This window comes from Hippopotamus amphibius, chromosome 8, assembly GCF_030028045.1.
Source record: "Hippopotamus amphibius kiboko isolate mHipAmp2 chromosome 8, mHipAmp2.hap2, whole genome shotgun sequence".
Taxonomy (NCBI): domain Eukaryota; kingdom Metazoa; phylum Chordata; class Mammalia; order Artiodactyla; family Hippopotamidae; genus Hippopotamus; species Hippopotamus amphibius.
In genome coordinates, this window is record NC_080193.1 from 112321349 (window position 1) to 112341399 (window position 20051).

Genomic DNA, 20051 nt, shown 5'->3' on the forward strand with positions numbered 1-20051 from the left:
AGTAATGACGGCCTTTTTTTTTTTTCCTGCTTTGAAGAAAGGATAGTAATTTATTTAGAAATAAAGCAGTTGCACGCTCTGTGATGTAACTCCGAGATTGTGTTTAGTTCTTACCAGGTTCTGTCAAATCCATAAATTCGGCAGTGTTCTGTTTCTCTCCTCTATTTTTGTGGGATATTCTCTGGAACTCACTTGGCTTTTCTTCCTTTTAGAACCTCATTTCCATGCGGTTGAACCCTACACAAAGAAAGAACTTTCTGCTGTTACTTTCCCTGATATTATTCGCAATTACAAAGTCATGGCCGCTGAAAATATTCCAGAGAATCCCCTAAAGTTTCTGTATCCAAATATTGATAAAGACCATGCCTTTGGAAAGTACTACTCCAGGCCAAAGGAAGGTAAGTGGGGAGAGTGCACAAGCATTGCCTGATGAGTCATTGCACAGCCCAGTCGTTCCTGTGGCCGTATTCTCCCTTCATCTCATTCAGAGGTTTGTGGGAGACAGGTTTTAACCCCACACACGGCCCCTGCCTTCCTATAAGTGCAAGGTGGCAGCGCAGGCTCTCCCCATGCTGTGTCACTAGCCCAGCCCTTCTTTTGAATTGGTAAAAGCAGGCTTTCAAAACACAGTGCAGTTGAAACATTATACATTGTTTGGCCTTGATACAGACAGTAAGATGACTTTTGATTTTAGGGGCGGTTGGAAAAGTCCATTTCTGGTCTTGTGTATTGGTTACTTTTTTACTTTTTCTACATGGAAGGGGTAAAAGGTAGGACCCGTGATGGTCACCTGATTTGTTTCAGCCTGCTCCTGAAATTAAGGACATGGCCACCCAGGTGAAGTGAAGTGGTCCCTTCACGGTGACCCAGGAAGTTATTAGGTCACATGGCTGAGAGCAGGTCTAAGCTCCGCACGGTTCAGTCTTCACTGAAGCGCACTTGAGAAATTGGACGTTAGACTGATCTCGTTTGGAACACTCCAAAAAAGTTAATAATTTTTCAGATCAGTAATCTCAGTATTAGCACAATTACTTTGGGGAGATGTGCCCAGCTCACCTTGACAGATGGGTGTTACACCAACCAGGCCAGGCCCATGAACCAGATAAAACTTCTGTAGGATTTCAAGCCTTGGAAGAGACCCCTCTCAGCTTGATTTCTGTGCTGAGTGCGCCTCCCCTGTCCTTCTGGTTGCTTCTGCATTCGCACTACAATTTCAGGTGACCCAGGCAGGGAGTCTAACCTGACTGCCAAGCAAAACAGTCCAGTCTTGATCAAAGAAAGAGTTGATTGTTCTTGTGGAATTTCTGCTAACGGAAAGTGTACACGATGTGTTTGTTTCTAGCCCCAGAGCCCATGGAACTCGATGGCCCTAAAGGAACAGGATACATCAAGACTGAATTGATTTCTGTGTCTGAAGTGTAAGTGAACACAGAAGAGTGACTTGTTTAAAATCCTCAAACAAGCCCCGCTCCTGGCTGGGGCCTGTTGAAGATGCTTGTTCTTTGCTTTTCCATGGTAATTGCTGCTGCCACCATCACAGATGGACTTGGAAAGATCCTAACTAGAGACCCTGGTGTCACTGCCTATCAGCGTTTCACTGCCTTTATAAAAAAACAAAACAAAAACAAAAAGCGACAAACCACAAAATGCAAACAATCAAAGTTGTATTTAAGGTATCCAAGTTCTCCCCAAACTGCTATTTTGAAAACGTGTAAATAAAATGAACAAAAATTGATCAGAGTGGGAAAGCAATTCTTTTCAATCTAGAAAAGGCCAAAGTAATGATTGAGATATATTTTCTTCCGCTTGCTTTTATTTTGTTGTTTCATTTTGTAAAAGGTAGAAAAAATTTTGGAAAAGTCATTGTCAGTTATTTGGCCTGCAGCACTGTCTTGGGGTGAATGGATGTAGCCTTCATGTAAAAACCCTCTGGAGCAGCTTTATCTGCATACAAACCTCAAGGTAGGGATGAGGGACTCCCCAGACGTTTCTCTGGCGCTTCTCGGGCCAGGGTAGGTGACACACTGCACACACGCGCACCCAGGTTTCCCCAGGCAGAAGCAGTGCAGCATCCAGACTGGCTATTTCTGGCTCCATCTCTAGAGTCCTGTGTGTTTCTCAAGGGGCTGGGCTGGGGACATGAACCTCTTGAGATCGGTGCTTTTTCACATGTGCAAGTGTATACACTTCCCTGAAATAAAAATCTGAAGCAATGGTTCAGTCATAGGCCAAAGATGAAATGGCTGTGCACCACGGCTTTCATAATCTAGATGTTAACATTTCCTGTTTCTTTCTCCCCATTTTAGTCACCCTTCTCGACTTCAGACCACCGACAACCTGCTTCCCATGTCTCCTGAAGAGTTCGATGAGGTGTCTCGGATAGTGGGCTCTGTAGAATTCGACATGGTGAGTACCAGGCAGGGACATTTTCAGCACGCTGAGTGTTTGCTCTCCCAGGCAGGGAGGGCGCAACCCTGGGCCTGTCTGTGAGCTCTCGGAAGGAGCCTCTGGCAGAGCCCAGAAGGCTGAGTTTTAGATAAGCTGTGACAAGTTGGAGCCTGCTGTGTTTTTTGTGGCTTTTTTTTTTTTAAAGTTTTTATTCATTTATTGGCTGTGTGGGGTCTTCCTCTAGTTGTGGTGAGCAGGGGCTTCTCATTGCGATGGCTTCTTTTATTGCAGAGCACGGGCTCTAGGTGCACAAGCTTCACTAGTTGCAGTGTGTGGGCTCAGTAGTTGTTGGCTCATGGGCTCTAGAGCACAGGCTCAGAAGTTGTGGCTCACGGGCTTAGTTGCTGCATGACACGTGAGATCTTCCCAGACCAGGGATCGAACCCGTGTCTCCTGCGTTGGCAGGTGGATTTGTAACCACTGTGCCACCAGGGAAGTCCCAGCCTGTGGTGTTTAAACAAGCTACATCTTCACTGTGATTTTTACTCCTGGCATTCAGCACCTTCCAAACAATAATGACATTTCAAATATCTAAAAGCTCCCCCTCTGCTCTTTAAAGTTGTCCATGTAGAAATCTCATATGTTAAGGAACTAAGATTTCCCTGATAAGAAAATGTTTTCCTTACGGCCTGTTGTTTCAGCCCTGTGTCTGGGCGTAGAGGTATTGTTTTTAGGAAGGGAGGAGACTGATGCTTGGTAGTTACAGTACAGTCCTTACAGAGAGTCAGTCATTACATTTGGCTAGCTGCAGAGAAACACTTTCACCTACTTTATGTTTGAGAACCAACTTGTACCGCCAGCACCTGGAGCTGTGAAGGGCTTTTATGCTGAGAGTAAAAAGCTCAAGGAGTGAAACAGAATGTCATGATAGGAATGGGAATGGGGCTGTCCACAAAAGAGTGCATCTTTCTTTGGGAGAATGTTTTTCAGTTTGTCAAATAGTAATGTTTGTCTGTCAACCTGAAAGCCTTCCTCTTAAAGATTTTATTTATTCATTTGTTTTGATTGGCTGGGTTTTTGCTGATGCTGTTTAATTTAAGCTCTTTTCCACATGAAGCTATTCCAGTTCATTTTTTTTTTTTAATTTGCTTAACGTTTTTTTAAAAAAACCTCTCTGAGTTATTACTGGCCTTTCTTCCTCACTGTGTGCCTGCTGCCTGGCCTACACTGTGCCCAGCGATGGAGGGGGTGGAGGTGGAGGGGGGAAGAATGAGGGGGGAGAGGGCGCCATCTTCCGACGCTCAGGGTTACACATCCCCAAATGCGTTCAGGGAATGCATTTGTGCGGTATCAGTAATATCTGTTTAGACTCAGATTTCTGGTATGTAACCTTTTCCTTTTCCCCTCACCTGCAGAAAGTACAGGCTAAAGTTTTTAGAGACTGTACTTTCTTACACCCTCCTGATTGTTGAGGCTGTAAAAAATCGCTTAGAAAAATGCTTAGGTATTGTAATAGCAAAATAGTTCTGTCCCTATTGGTCAGTGAAAAAAATGAACTTTTACACGTGTAAGGTTGCATCCTCTGTTGGAATGTCGCTCCGCACTTGGCTCTGAAGTGCTTTGTGAGCCTGACACAAAAATGGAACAACTGTAGAGCCCTATTCAGAAAATGTGAGGTCAATGCATGCAACCAAACAACGCGTGGTCTTCTTTTCCTCTTCCTTTGCTGTTGCTGAGCAAGTCTCGTCGTCATGGTCATCACCACCATTAATAGGTGACACTTGTTAAGTGCTTACTGTGTACCGGGCACTCCACAGGTAGCAGCTTAGTCCTGACAACAACCTTCTGAGTTAAGTATTATTGTTTTTCCCATTTTACAGACATAGAAAAAGAGGTGCTCCAAAACTACAAAACTTGACTAAGATGAAGTAGTTAGTAAATGAGGGAACGAATATTTGAATCCACCTGGGGTGTCGCTAGACTGCATGTTCTTGTCTCCTCCCCTGGAGTGACCCCACAGAAAGCTGATCTCTGTTTCGTTCAAAACTTGCACCCCAGAGAAGCTGTTTGCAGTTGACACTGAGCATGTGTTGGGTGAGAGGCCTGTGTTTGGGATTTGGAAATCAGAGCTCCAGCTCGGTCACATCGTTATTCCCTGTGACCTTGAGAAAATAAGATGGATTAGTCCCTGCCATCTGTCATGCAGTATGACTGCTTTCTCTGTGCTCTTGGAATGATACTGTGAGAGCAATTTGATTCTAAAGAAATGCCAGGAAATGGTTTCGTGGCTCTGGATCCCCTGCCCGGCCGTCCTCCATTTCATTCCAGATGATTTCATTCATTTCATTTGTAGAATAAAATAAATCTATTTTTACACACACACACACACCCCCCTCCAGATTAAACCCATGGATTCAAGAGCTAAAACAGGGTATAATGTGGGCACAGCAGGCTAGACAAAATAAAAGTTGGATTAGTCTCTAAATTGGGTGGACTCCACCTTGTCTGTCCCAGCTTGTCCTCAACCTTGGCCGTGATTTCCTTTCAGCATCCACTCTTGGAGTTAGGGCGTGTGCTCTGAAATAGACCTTTCACGGAGCTGGCTGGTTTCGGCCACGTCTGGAGGTTGCAGCTCTGGACCAGGGGGCGCTGGGGCTGACGCCTGGTGCCGGCTCAGGAGCAGGAGGACCGCAGGCCCCTGAGAGACAGAGCGCCAGTGTTTTCTGTGGCCTGCCTTCAGTGTTTGTTCAGTCTGGCTTTCCTGTACAATAAACTTTCTTCCTCTGGGACTGCATGAGAACCAGCCTCCTCTCCTAGAGGCCTCGGGGCAAAGCTAATAGTAATTTAATAATAAATATTAAGTCACATGTATGAATTGTCTGCTGTTTTCTACCTGCTATACTAAGCATTCTACATATGCTGTATAACTGAACCCTTTCAACAGATCTATCTGTGAGAGGCGATTAGTCTCCTTTGAATAGATGAGGACCTTGGGACTTAGAGGCTGACCATGGTTTGGTCACACAGCTAGTAGGAGACAGTGACAGGATTTGAATCCAGACTTGCTTTCTCTGTCTCTTCAAAGACCACCATCCTTACGTGTTTTTACTCTCAGCCAGACCAAAACATAGGGGCAAAACCTTCATTGTGCTTTTCAATCCAAAATATTTTCCTAGGAGACCACGATGTACCACCCACTACTGAGTACTTGAGATTTAAAAAAAAAAAAAAAAAAAGCACTCAAGGGGCTTGTCGTCTAGAGCTGCGCTGCTGTTGGTGTTTGGGGTCTGAGTGATTCTCTGTTACGGGGCTGTGCTGTGCGTTGCAGAATGGATAGCTGCATTCCCGGCCTCTGCTCACTAGATGCCAGTAGCACACCCCCCCACACCCAGTCATGACAATCAGAAATGTCTCCAGATGTTGCTGGAGGAAAGACCCACCCCGGGTGGAGAGCACCTGGTCTAAGGGGAGAGCCCAGCATGGAAGTGAGAGGGGAGGTCAGTGGCAGGCTGGTGTCCTTTGGGTAAGCATTTCACTGCCTACGAGGGGCCCTGCTCGGGGAGGTGGACAGGTTCCTAACAATTCTACTTCTCTAGCCTGTACCTGAAGCTCATTCATTTGTTATTCCTACTGAGTGGCCTTTTAAGGAAGATTCGTCCTTTTCCCCAGATTCCTCTCTCCCTCTGGCATACAGCTCAGCATTGCCTCACTCTTGTTTTGTATGAGCAGCTTTGCCACGTTGCTCTGTCCCCAAACTTGCATAACGGCAAAAAGCTTTATGCAGCCTGGATGAATTGACAGAATGAAGCCAGCAGGCTGCAGAGTAATAATCCGTCAGCTTAGGTGATATAAAAGGTCTCGATTAGTCCAGGAAAAAGGATTGCACATGCTGAAGGCCCTCTAATTCCATAGTGGTTTTTTGCTGTGGGATGTGTCTTTCTATACGACTCCATTGTAGAACACACAAGTAATGTTAACCATATGAGTCTGCATTTTACAAGAGCAGTGTAATAAGTATAACCACATTTTATCTTTTTACAGATGAATGCAGTATAGAGCATGAATTTTTCTCATCTTCTCTGGCGACATTTTTCCTTCCCACCTGTGACTCCCTCCTGCTACTCTGTTCCTTCACATCCTGTGTTTCTAGGGAAACGAAAAAAAGGCCAACAAATTTGCTGCAGCCTGTTGATAGCAAGTGGATTTTCCCCTAATTCAGAAACATCTGTTACTCTGAAGGGCTTCATGCATCTTATTGAAGGTAAAATTGAAAGGCCCTCTCCACAGAGTGGGTTTTACAAATGAAAAATATCCAGATACACCAGAAAAATACCAGGACTAGAATGAGAGTCCTTTGGGAAACGTGAGACATTTAGCAGCATCTCACAAATGCCAAGTGTAGAGTCAGTGCCCAATTGTTAAAGGTGGTTGGATAGATCACACAGTTATGTAGGCAACTGCTTGATGCAGGATTGCCATATTTCTATTCTGGACAGTTCTTATTCTCTCTGCTTTAAATATGGCTAGACGTTTTCTGGTTATTTACCTGTGAAGTAGTGCAAGGTTAGGTTTGTATAGAATTACATCACCTCTTTATCGAAAATAGCCATCCTGTATCTGGGCAGAGTATAAAAGTTGTGTTCTTTATTTTATTATATATTCCACACTGGCCATTGAAAGCTAGAGACAAATTCTCTCTCTTGGGAGAATTAGCTTTTCTGTTTGTTATGGCTTTATGATGCTGGCTAATATCAATAGAAGGAAGTAAACTTCCCAAATTCATGAGTAGTATTTTCCGGTTAAACTTCAGTACCCAAAGCTGAGTATGTTCTGCCTTCTTCGTGGTCACTAGTAAATGAAATTGTCTTCACAGTTCTATCAAGGGAGCCAAACTATTAACAGCTCTCTTAAGGCAAATCCTGTTAGTTTTCAAAAAGTTGAAATTAATCTTAGATGTAGACAAATTTAATGCATGTTTCTTAAGTGGGTTCCCTTGTATTTATTGTTATTAGCTGGTATTTAGTCTTAGTCATAAAATTTTCAAATTGAGAAGAAAAAATAGTAACTGGCAAGTCATTAACCAGAGATTGAGAATCAAATAATTTGAAAATTCATCCTGTGTAACTGCATTGAGAATTGCATATTTTTCACTATAAATGTGTTTCTCTCACAAATACATTGCAAATGGTCCCACTATCTCTCTTGTGCTTTTTCTAGACCCTTTTTGGACTGAGTGATGTTTTGTGAGTGTGTTGTGTTACTTACCTTGTCCCTTTATTAGCACTGACATACAAAAAAGGGGTTTAGGGAGTGAGTTTGACAGGGTTCTTCTAGATAACTTTCATGAACTGCTAGCTGCAGCTGCATCTTATTTTTCTGGTATCACCACCACAATCATATTATTATGTAAATACTGTATTTTTCTGGTGGGGATAAAGTTTTCTTGAAGTCTATTTTAAAATTAAAGTATATGTACTGAATTAAATATAATATGCACATGGTACTTTCCTTGGTATGAAACACAAATTAAAGCCTCCTCTCAGTTTTTACATAAGATGATTGACATGAACCTGACTGCATTTGCGTTGACTTTTTAAATTGAAATGATGAAGGAACAAAGAAGACAACAATTAAAAAAAATTGTTTCTAATTGCTGACATTTAACTATTTGGTATATTTTTGCCTTCTAAGTATGCTTTGGCATAGTTTCATTTTACTGCACCAGTCAGGAGACTTTGTTTACTTTTAAAAAGTATTAGAATTGTAAAGTTAGTCTCTTATAAATAATATTTGGTGTAAAGATTTAAAAGTTACTGGCATTATGTGTAGGTTTGATGTTTTTCTCATCTTTTCTTATGATTAAACATAAAAATATGTCAGTCCTCATTTTTAAATAAGATTAATGCTGTTGGCCTAAGTGTTGCCCTTTCTTACCCAGATTAAGATATAGGTCAGTGGAAGAGATCAGAGAGGAAACATTATTGAAACAAGCCATAATGTGTACCACAAATAGCAAACAAACAAAAGTCCTTTGGTCTTGGTGACCACCACAGCTGCCTCCAAATGCAGAAATAATTTGGCATTTATTTTAAAATGAATTTCAGTACTGCTATAATGTAAGTTTTTAATTTTAAAATACATGTAAAGGGGACTTCCCAGGCAGTCCAGTAGTTAAGACTTTGCCTTCCAATGCAGGGGGTGCGGGTTCAATCCCTGGTTGGGGAGCTGAGATCCCACATGCCTCTTGGACAAAAAAAACAAAACATAAAACAGAAGCAGTGTCAATAAAGACTTAGAAAAACATGGTGCACATCAAAAAAAAAAAATCTTTAAAATACATGTAAAATGTGACTCTGTATTGTCTCATAGCAGCATCTAAAATCCACACCTCCTTGATGAGGTGAGAGATTACTTACTGAGACGTTACTGCACCCACATAAAAAGCTGCTATTATTTTCTCCACAGATGTTATAGGCTAGAAAGCTGTGACCTTCTCAAAGTAAAGGGCTTTGTGTGCTGGGCAAAAATAATATAATAAAAGAATCACCAGGTTAGACATAAATCTGGCAGCTTAGACTCAACTGTTATTTGATGAGCTATCGGGGAGTAGTGGGGTAAGCTTGAATTCTGGCCTCAGCGCAACTGTGACTGTGCTTATCTCCCGATCTGTAGTATTTACATCTAGGAAATACAGAGTTTCTTCATAACGAACATCAAGTATTGTATTTCTCCAGGGAATGGAGTAGATAATGCCCTGCCTAGCCGGTATGTTTGTATTTCTATATAATTGATCATTATAAGAAGTCACGAAGTAGATCAGGCTAAGGGATGTTTGTGTGTTCTGAGAGTATTTCTGGTATGGTGTTTTGTAAGCACAGAACTTTCATGCACCACTCAGGACAAATGTCTACTTTTTCAGGAAAGTCTTCTGAGATGTCAGTAAATAGATTTTGCTACTTATTCAGCATTAAATGATGGACATCTATTTATTGCCTGTAAGCGGAAATGGAATATTAAGTCTTAATTGAACAAAGCACTCCTTTCACATCCGACTGTCCCAGAATAAAACTAGAAAATTGTTTTCAAAGCTCTGGTACCTATTTTTTGAACTGGGATGCTGTGCCCAGAGTAAGGGGTGTTTACTTGAGTGGCTTCTTTGGTTAGTTAAGATTCATTCATTTATTAGTTCCTCAGATATATATTGAGCACCAGCCATGAACCAGGCACCATTCTACATAGTTGGGAAACTAAGTTGGTACACTAAAACAGACAAAGATCTCTGCTTTTGTGGAACTTCAGATGTTCAGAGATACCGGATCATATGTTCTAGTACAAACATCTTACCTATTAAAACTTAAGAAAGCTTTTGTGAAGCAAACATAGCCAAAAGCTACAAATAATTTAAAGGTTGTACAATATACACAGTTTCAAAGTAATGGCATTTATCTGTGAAAGGGTGAGACAGAGATTTCAGATGTCTCTTCCAGTTCTAAAATGTCAGTAATACCGACAAACACTGTTTGACTGCTATAGCAAAGCACATTACTTTGTGACAAATTTGACTGTTGAAAATGGACAGCCACGGTATATACATGGTGTTCATGTACCCTCTCTGCGGTTAGAAAACAACGTGGTAACCCTAAACCAGAGGTTTCTGGCATGGGGCGTGAGTGCCATTCCACACCCATGGACCAGGTGTGGGAGCTGCCGTTACCAGCTGGTCCTACTCAGACCCCAGTGTGGCAGGACTCGGTTCAGCTCCCCAAACAGATGTGAGGACGTTTGTGAGGGTACCCTCTCTTCTCATTAAAGGAGGTTAGAACCCTCCCCGTGAAAGATTCGATGCGGCAGATGTTTACTGATGAGCACCTCCTAACTGTAAAAGGATAGTGTTAGTTTTAAGAGGACTAGAAACATGCCTGCCCATCTTCTCACCTTCAGGGATGAACCGCTTACAGAATTTTCATCGTAGTCATTGTGGTAACCCCGCTGGACACCGTGCATAGTACCTGGCCCATTAGAAGGCATTAAAAATGCCTAGACGTAGTTCCTCTGTTCAGTGGAGTTCCCAACCCAGTGATATGAGAAAACCTTTTTAAAAAATTCATTTTTCAGATTTTTTGGATACATGTATTTATTAAGCTGTAAAAAGCAACACTACCTGATTTCATTGAAAATAAGTATTTTCCAATTTCAGAATACTTACAACTTATAGTTTTAAGATTAGATTCATACAATTAGCAAATGCAAAAAAAAAAAAAAAAAAGATTAGATTCACTTTGGGAGGTTCTGGAAGCAAATACATTCATAGCTGTACAATCCCCAGGAAGAATCTATATCCAGCATCAGGTCATTCAGTCCCTGCCAGGCAGATAACAGCATCAAATGGTGGCTAGCTAATCCAGCTGTGCAGCTAAAGGGCCGTGTGGGGCAGCACTGGCGTGCAACACATTACACTCAAAGATGAGATCATTAGAACTGAGACCAGCAGAAACAACAATGTATACAAAGCTTTAAGCAAACACCAGGTAGAGAGCTCTGTGGTACAGAAAAAGCACATATGATCCTAAAGCCAAAACAAAAAGATCTTTGGATTATACTGATGGCAGCAGTTAACAGCACAGTTAAAAGTATCTAAATCAAATGTACTCATTATTATTACCAGCCAACAGCAAACAGCCAGAGCAGGAAGCAGTGTACAGTCATTCATAACCTCGTGGGTAAATAAGGGCACATTTAACTAAACCACAAAGATCTCACAAAATAGTTTTGATCTGAGAAAAGATGAAAACGCTTTGTTCTCAAATAATAGTTAGAACCTCTTTTTATTAGAGAAAAAAACCTCAAAATCATTGGTAATCTTCAAGCCATGTAACTGAACCATCTTAAGGTTTCATTTAAATCACACACAGCAAGCTGCTGTTTGAGCAAATCAATTTCAGATGATTTCAGTTAAAGAGTGTCTACCCCATAATATCTTTGGGAATAATGCTGTTCCTCTGCAGCGTTTTACAAATACCACCTGTCTGCATGTCGTGATAGATCCTTGGGGCAGGAACACGGCAGCGGGGCTCGACGCCCACTCACCGTACTCCCCACAGAGGCGCACACGCGAGCATGGCTTCGTGCCTGATGCAGCTCAGTTAAGGCGCGAACACCAGCCGTGTTCCACCAAAAGAGGGGCTGTCTAGATAATACGGGGACGGCGGCTGACGTCACTGATTTGGACAGGAAGCAGTAATTGAAACACTTGGAGGCTGCTGGAGTGGGAAAGGAGCCATTAGGCATGATAAAGCTTGGAAGCCGCAGTGTGTGCTGACCGGAAAGGGAAAAAAAGGAATTTGCTGTGTTAATGTAACCACCAGCATTCACGTACTTGAGGATTCTGCTCATTTCACTAAACATAGCTTCAAAGAAGTCCATGTGTGTGTGTGTGTGTGTGTGTGTGTGTGTGTGTGTGTGTGTGTGTGCGCGCGCGCGCGCGTGCGCCTGTGTGCTTAATATCAGAAATCCTCATGAACATACCCTTTGACCTCTGAAGTACGAATGGGGAACCTGTGTGTGCAGGTCCTCCCCAAGACAAACAGCAGGTCTCAATTTAAAGTGAAATGGCCTTTTCTTACTATTAAACTGTAAAGTCCACCAAAAATATACAGTGGAAAATCAGGAGAAAACTGGAGTGATCTAGTGATCCCCCAAATAGAACAAATATCTTGATGCAGACGTTTAGTGACAGGCTTGAAAACAAATGTTATTTGTGGCAGTTCCCATACCTTCGTGGCAACTTTGGTAGCTTAGGGCACGTCTGAATTTATCTTCATCCTGAAAGCTGAAAAATAGCTTCTTAAAGAGCTGCAGCAGTATATCCCTTCCTTTTACTGGCTGATGGGTTTGACTAGTGTGTACTTATCTTGGTAATTCATCTCTGGTTCATCTCCTGTAGGCAAATGGCATAGTTACAGCTCAGATGCCAGATACATGAGGCATTTTCTGATTTTTGGAAAACATGAAAGCTGCATAGTATGCCAGCACCCACTGTCCCAGCTAAAGAGGCAAATAGTAAATGTCTGGGAAGAGAGGCTGGTCTAAGGGGATATAGAAAAAGGAAATTCTTTCAAAAGTATTTTAACTACATTCACACATATATTTTGGTCACCAAACATATCTTAAACAGATTCCCTGATAAAGTCTAATCAGAATTGGTCTATCCTACTAATAGTTGTTAACTATTATAATTTTTAAAGAGTCACATCATGAAGCTAGCATGATGGGAGACATTTTAAACACATAACCGTAAGTGCATATAACTGTTCAAACACTTGAACTAAATCTATATTTGAAGTCATGAAAATCACACAGTTTTGCTTCTAAAGGCAGCCTTGATCCATCTGGACAGACTGTTTAATTTATAAATGCATATCAGCAGATTATCACCATAAACTGAAAATCCACAAAATACACAAAAATAAATCATGAAGACCACACAGTTAGTTAAGCTAGCATTGGTAACTGTTTCTTTTACATCAAATTATACAATGCACGAGGTAAATATTGCTCACATTATGGAGGGAGATTGTTTTATTTCTATTTTTTCCCAAAGAGATCAGATTTGTCCTGTGCGCACAATGAAGAAAACTCCAGTAACACTGAAATGACAAATGTTGTAAAATATACATCACTACCAGATAGAAATACACACGTCCTTCATAGTCATTTTCCACAATTAAATAGGTAAGTGATTTAAATCTTGGGCTTAAGACCATTATAACAGTCCATCAAGATTCTTATGGACGGTTTGATTCTCCTTTCCGTTGTCGGAATCTCCTTGAGGCGTGTACTGGACTTGGTATTCCTGCAGGATTTTAAATACATCATGGTGTCCAAAGTGCAGCGCTTCATCCATGGGAGTGTTATTCCACCTAAACAAGTAGCACAGCATGGACTGGGTCATTAGGTAATTTCTGTACAAAGATGATAAGCCGGCAGTCTTAGATTTTAAATGCAGGTTAAAGGGCCATTCACATGTAGCTATTTAAGCAACATTATAAGAAATATTGAAGAAATGCAAAAAAGGGATTTATAGTCCAAAAAGTGGTCCTGGAGACAACTTGAGATACGGGGAGGAAGAGAAAACTACCTTCTGCAAAAGGGTCTTATGCACATTATCTAAGTGCTTATGGAGGGGGGAAGTTCTAGTGTTGACAGATAAAGTAGACTCCTTTAGTATTCCTGAATTTTAACTTCATGAAAAGCCCAAAGAAGCACTCTTTAAATAGAATGTTCAAAGAAAAATCAGCTCTATAACATCCATCACCTTAGCCTTTGATAGAAAATTTGTGTTCCTGTCAATGTAAAAATCACAGTAAATCTCAGGAGTCTGGAAATAACCACGATCTTATCAGGGCTCAAATATACATTGGAAGATCAAGACTGGCCTCAGAGGAATTGACATTTTCATCTTCTCTGGTAAGGCTGGGACTCTAGGGGGCTCAACTGGACCACTGCACAAACAAAAGAACTATGCTTTCCATAGGAAGTGTGTGTTCTGGGCTGTGCTCTTCAGAGTCGTATAGATGAAGACTGAACATAAGAAGAAAGGAAGAGTTGCCAGCAGTGGTTAATCAGCTAATTAGCCTTTTGAAAGAGGAGACGACACTCTGTAACTCACAACCCAAGTAAATGACAGAGCATGATAATTAGCTCCCTTGTATTTCACAAACTATTAAGCTTCTCTTCCCATCCTCTCTCTACTTTATGTCACTTAACTTCTCCATGACTACCAGGCTCTCTGACTCCATTTCTTCACATGCCACTTTCATCAGCTTCTGGTTTTCTTTGTTTTTAACCTTTTATCTTCTCAGTGGGGTCCCAATATGGAACTGAAAGGTTTTTAAAATAATCTCACTTTAAAAATATTTTTGAATAAAGTTTGGTAACCTGTTCTTAATTTTTTAAATCAGGTAAGTAACATTTTACATGTATCTTTGTGCTTCTCAAAAAAACTGCTGAATTAAGTTGCCTTTTACTTCTGTGTTGGCCTTCGTAATTTAGGGAGTCAGTGGCCTGAAACCGGGAGGTGGGGTGACTTTTCAGTCACCTACAGCATGTAATTATCTGTCTTTCTGGAAAAACTGAATGTTAACTGCGAGTTATTTTTTTTTTTACAACTCTTCTTTTCCATGAAGTAATGCAAAATATCAACCCTAAAGTATACACTAAATTTGCTCAAGCCTATTTTACAATTTGAGGTGACAGTGATTCTATGAAATAGAGAAAAAAGATACGTTGGTCTAGCATACATTCTCAAATTATTGAATACCCAGTTACCAAGTTAGTTACTGAGTTAACTTTTGCCTCTCAGATGGGTGCTTCTACTTTCACATTCCTAGGGGCCAATACAGGGCAAAAACCAAAACAAAACATTTTGATCCTTAAACACGCAAAGCAGAGTAAATCTTTCCAGCCTGTGTTAAGCAGTGTTTTACCTGGGATTATAAATACTGGCAGCAAGCGGAAAACACTCTCTTCAGTTTCTTGCTCTAGAAAGAGCCGGTATGGGCATTATATTTGGGGATAAAAGGGAGAATTGTCACCCTAATGTGAGGTTTTAGAATATTGCCAATAAAAATCACAATTTTAGGTAATCAAAGTGTTAACATACTCACAGAACTGCTAAAGTTTTCAGACTGATGTCATAACTCTTGTGCACTGCTTGAAAGCTGAACTAATAAAACCCAAATGGCTAATTTAAAAAATAGTAAAACCTTACTAAAATAGAAATATCTAATAGCTAGAGAATAAACTTGCTCCAAACTTACTTCATATAGTCCTCAAATATCCAATCCAAACTCCTAATCATAAGTATCAAACTTCTCCCACCAAGTATTTTTTTTTCCATTCTTCTAAACCTTTATTCTCATTACTCACCGACTCACCTCGTTATGTAATTCTAGTTATATAACATGACAGTATATTAGTACAGGATTTCCCTTAAGCATATGTATATACGTAAGCTGCACTCTTACCCCTCCCTTGACTGTTCACCTTGTGAACAGTATCTACTGCAGGATGAATGTCAATTTGCCATGTGGACCAGGAGGGAGAGAGGAGCAGAACATATCCAGGCAGACTTCTTGCACTCTAGATAGAGTGCCCTGCTCCTCCTTCTGTGCCCTCATATCTCATCTTTTCCCCAAAGCACTGGTTAAAATTAAACTTCCATGACGCTTTCTAAAACTGATTCCAACCAAATCCAGGAATTTCAACAAACTCCAATATATTCACTTTAGACTTCTGTAACAGTAATCTCCTTACACATATTCACTATGCCCCTGCAGATGTTCATCTTGTCTACCCTGTGTAGTCAAAAGCCCCACAAGGATAAAATTCCTATTTTATCTTTCCAAACACTAAGAACTGTTTTCTTCATGCAAGATACTGACTGACAGACTAACCAAGAAAATTCTAACTTCCTTAGGTAAGAAAAAGGATATAGGAGAGAGAATGATCTACTGAACAGAAACAAGATTTTGTTTGTTGCCTTTATAAGGCTTCATAGCAAGTTCAAGAATGTCTCCAACATATACACAGTGGATTTAAATATAGCACCATTTAATTATTATAGCCCTGTATGATAAAGCATTGGCTTGCCAATTATATGTTCTATAGAAAGTAACATAAGGGCTCACCTGTCCTTGGGGAAAGGATTTACTTTGCAGGCTTCCAGCAAAAATTTAACAACTTCAACATGACCTACATCCAAAACAAAACAAGCAGGTTTTAGTAGTAAGCAGAAATTAAGTCTGAAAGAAAAAAATAAATGAGTGGTTCGTATATTACCCTCTGCAGCAGCTACATGGAGCGCCGTTCTAGAATCGTAGTCTCTCTGTTCCATGTCCATGGCTGACAAAGCAAATCTGAAAATTTGTAAGCATAGCTATTCATTATATAAACAATTTAATTCACCCTTGTAACATTTCCTCCATCAGTTCAGTCTGTGGTCCTGTGAGAAGGTATCTTCCTTCACCAGGCTCACGAATGGGACACCCTGTTCAACCAATACACAGACACCTTGGGTAAATGCCACTTCACCGCTCTTCCTTAGCTTTGCACTTTTTTGGGTAAGAGGAAGCATTCAGCATCTCTCACAGAATTAAGCTTCATTATGTTATTGTCCAAAACTCAAGAATGGTAGCACAACTAACTATACCCTAAATTTGTGCCTTGGAAGGGCAAGAAACTAATACCTATACTAAAGTAAAGTATTTTCACTAAGAGCCCCATTCTTTAACGTTTTACAGTCTACAGATAACAAGTACTAATCCGACTTTAAAAAAATAAAGTGCACATTTGTGTTAAGGTAAGGTTATGTGAGCTTAAAGTATACAATGTGTTGATTTGACACACATATATTGCAAGGCAATTATCACTTTAGTGTTATCAAACATCTCCTGCCAAACATCTCTCTCACTCACATGACATAATTTTCATTTCTTTTTTGTTGTGAGAACTAAGATCTAGTGTCTTAGCAGCTTTGAAGTTTATGATACAATACTGCTGATACAAGTACTAATCAGACTTTAAAATGAAGGTGGAAATTACGCATAGACATTTTTCCACCTTAAAGTTCAGTTGCAGCTCTCTACAAGAGACCTTATGTTAAGTATACAGTCCTATGTGACCTTTCCAACCCTGGGGATCTGCAGAACACCAAGTACCCCTATTTGCCCACCCCCCTCACCTCCAAAGATGGAGAGTGGTGACTAGATGGGGACTGAAAAGGCATTGTCCAATTCCATTAAAACAATAATACCAATTAGCCAGATTAGTTGAATAGTTACCACTTGGGAAAACAGAGGACTAGGCTTTTATAGGAGGTAGAAAAGGAAAGACTGTACAGGAAGACTAAGGCACTGGAAGTGGGAACTTAATGTAACTTTGTTTGGATCATTTTTATTAGAGCGAAATGGAAGTGAGACTTTATTTAGCTTTAAAATGGCCCTTTGCCCAGAAGCAACTTCATAAACATCTGTAAACCATATGCTCACCCACCCTCTTAACATACCTTCGAAGTGCAGACACATCTCCAGTATACGCAGCAAACAGAAGGTTTATCACTGACTTTACCTGTGAAGAAAAGAAAGTTCAGGTATCCACAAAGGAAAATACATAGAATGTCCAACTGTCACCAGAAAGTGATTTCCATGTGCTCTGAACACTTCAGCTGGGTCACCACACAAAAATTTATCACAGTATACTGCTGTAACCAAAAAGAATACACACGTGTGTTATTTTTCTTTTTTTAATAGAGGATTATGAGGGGAAATCCAACAATAAAGAGACATGAGGGAAGGAATGGAATGATATCAATTGGCACAAAAGAATGGAAACTTGTGACCTGTGAACACACATAGTTGGAGCAACTGAAAATTGGAACTTTTCTTATTTAGTATGTCTCAGTGCTGAGAGCTGACTTGTATACTCATAAAATTCACATCACCTCATTATTAACAACTATAAGTCATGCTATATAAATGTCTAATCCCTGCCAACAATCCTTGTCCTCACCAATCACTGGCTTTTTGGAAATCTTTAGAGACAACATTCAGCATTCGTCATCTCAGACTTAATAGGACTATACTTCACTGGAAAGGCAGTCTTCAGTTCAATGGCCAGGCAGTACTGAGAATGGGGGCATTCTCAGAGCCTCTGACACTGCCTCGGCCCAAAAGGTGGATAAACTCCCAAAATATTAAGTCACTGATATTGAGTGCTTCAAGACTTCAAAGTGTATCTTCTTTTGATATTATCCACTTTCTTATCATTAATTAAGGAAAAGTGTAGTTATCCTGAAGGCCACTGGATTTCGGTCTGCTTTTATGAAGACTTTATCCAACCCTGTTTTTAAGAAATCAAACTATTAAACATACACTGTTTGTAAATACTTCATAAATCCCCACTTTTGTCTTAAACTTCGCAATTTCAACATTCATATTGGTCCAACTGATGCTGGACTCAATGGTAGAAAACAGTTTACCTGGAGGGATGGAAAGTAAGCCAGCCATCCACAAACAAAGCCACGGCCCTGGGAGCTGTGCTTTCTAGATCTGAACCTGGACATTCCATCTTTCCACTACAGCGTCCCATTCCCACAACCTGTGAGCTTTTAAATCGAACTGGAACTAACCATTGCTGGACTTCTTTAATTCACCATTTTCAAAATGTGCTCTGCAGAAACTAGTCCACAGAGGTGCATGATAAAAAGGGTTCCGTGGTCAGCTATTTTCCTAAACTATTAAATCCCTTTCTTGGAGATTCATGTGCATATGAAATGCTCTGTAAGGTTCTGCAGTACAGGAACTCAACCAGCTGAGCACATCCCCCAAATTTAACTACTACTTACTGTTATTGCTGAGATCTCTCCAAAACCCCTTACTCTCATTCTTTCAATCCATTAGCTTCCCTTCGGGCTACCCGTTACTACTCTTGCCCAGCCTGCACTCTGTCAGTCTCCTACTAACCCCAAGCCCAGAACAGTTTTCTCAATGTGGGTGGGGGTGGAGGGGTGGGAGTTTAACAGAATCACCTAGAATGTTTTAAAGTATATGTAAGCATCTCTCCTCCCATTTCTAGTCGTCCTATTCCCACACCTCAATTTGACACATTTTAGGGAATACAATATTTTGAAAAAAGTCTCCAGGTGATTTTTTTTTTTTTTTTTTTTTTTTTTTTTGAGAGAGAACGTACACTGTATTCGAAACCATTCAGAATTCCTCTTGGATACTTTTGAGTTATCAGGCATCAGCTTTAAAGAGGCAGGCAAAATGAAAATGTTGTTGGCGTTTCAAAACCCAACCAACGTGTTCTAATGATAGCAAGAGCAGAGTGAGTGAGTTATAAAAATACATCGAATGCCATATTCTCTCCAAAGCCCTTTCATGAAACTTCTAGGGTGAATTAGCCATTGTGCACCATCTATTCCAGGTGATTTTGATATACACTCTTCTGGGTTATGAACCACTGTTCCAGGTGCCCTTAACTTTTTAAAATTGGATCAGTTTGGAATTCTCAATTCCCTTGTGCTCTTGGGCCCACATAAAAACACAATGGGGGCTATTACAAATTATTCTCCTTATTTCCAACTGGTCTCTCATCACTGCTTGTCAAATTTTTTTCTTATTGGTTCCCTTTTACACTTTATTCAGGCCTTTAATACCAATGGTGACCCCCAAAACAGATGACCCTAACCACAACTTTAATAAGATGACAAATTGTTCTCACCTGTCCTTCCTTTCGTATGCAAAATACCGGCTTCCTATTCTCTCTTCCTTTTCCTCCTTTACTGGTTCCCTTATCTTTACCTTAATGCAGACACAAGCATCCTATCTTGAAAAATCAATATGTAACCCCATTGTTACCCTGTCAGTGCACACCTTCTGAAAGTAGTTTATATTTTTAATTCCCTGCAAATTACCTTCACACCCACTATTACCTCTCAGTAGTACTCGCAAAAGCTCCCGCAGCGTTCCTTAGCCCTGATCCTTTCTGACCTCTCCGACGTGCCCCGCCCTCACTCCTTGTCTTCCGTGCTGCTGATTACCAGGGTCTCCCTCCTGGTGGCTGCTTTGCAGAGTCATTTCCCACTTTCCACTGCCTGATAATAC

The 20051-nt window shown here is 40.6% G+C and overlaps 2 protein-coding genes across 10 annotated transcripts in view; one reads left to right on the forward strand and one right to left on the reverse strand.

Annotated features, from left to right (window-relative positions):
• STAT1 (signal transducer and activator of transcription 1) overlaps positions 1-7584 on the forward strand; it is a 37194-nt gene extending 29610 nt beyond the window's left edge. For 3 of the 4 annotated variants that reach the window (XM_057744845.1, XM_057744844.1, XM_057744846.1), the window contains 4 exons: positions 213-398; positions 1343-1418; positions 2307-2406; positions 4937-6418. In XM_057744845.1, coding sequence (XP_057600828.1) covers positions 213-398; positions 1343-1418; positions 2307-2406; positions 4937-4969 — 395 coding nt within the window. In that variant the 3' untranslated portion in view covers positions 4970-6418. The other variant, XM_057744847.1, reaches the window with a different exon arrangement.
• Positions 7585-10658: 3074 nt separating this feature from the next.
• Positions 10659-20051, reverse strand: part of GLS (glutaminase) — an 80499-nt gene continuing 71106 nt past the window's right edge. For 2 of the 6 annotated variants that reach the window (XM_057746711.1, XM_057746717.1), the window contains 4 exons: positions 17453-17514; positions 16228-16304; positions 16077-16140; positions 10659-13307 (listed from right to left, as the gene is read on the reverse strand). In XM_057746711.1, the coding sequence (XP_057602694.1) occupies positions 13151-13307; positions 16077-16140; positions 16228-16304; positions 17453-17514 (360 nt within the window). In that variant the 3' untranslated portion in view covers positions 10659-13150. Of the gene's footprint in view, positions 13308-14899; positions 14928-16076; positions 16141-16227; positions 16305-17452; positions 17515-20051 lie in introns of those variants that run through there. The other 4 variants (XR_009055193.1, XM_057746713.1, XM_057746712.1 and 1 more) reach the window with 4 other exon arrangements.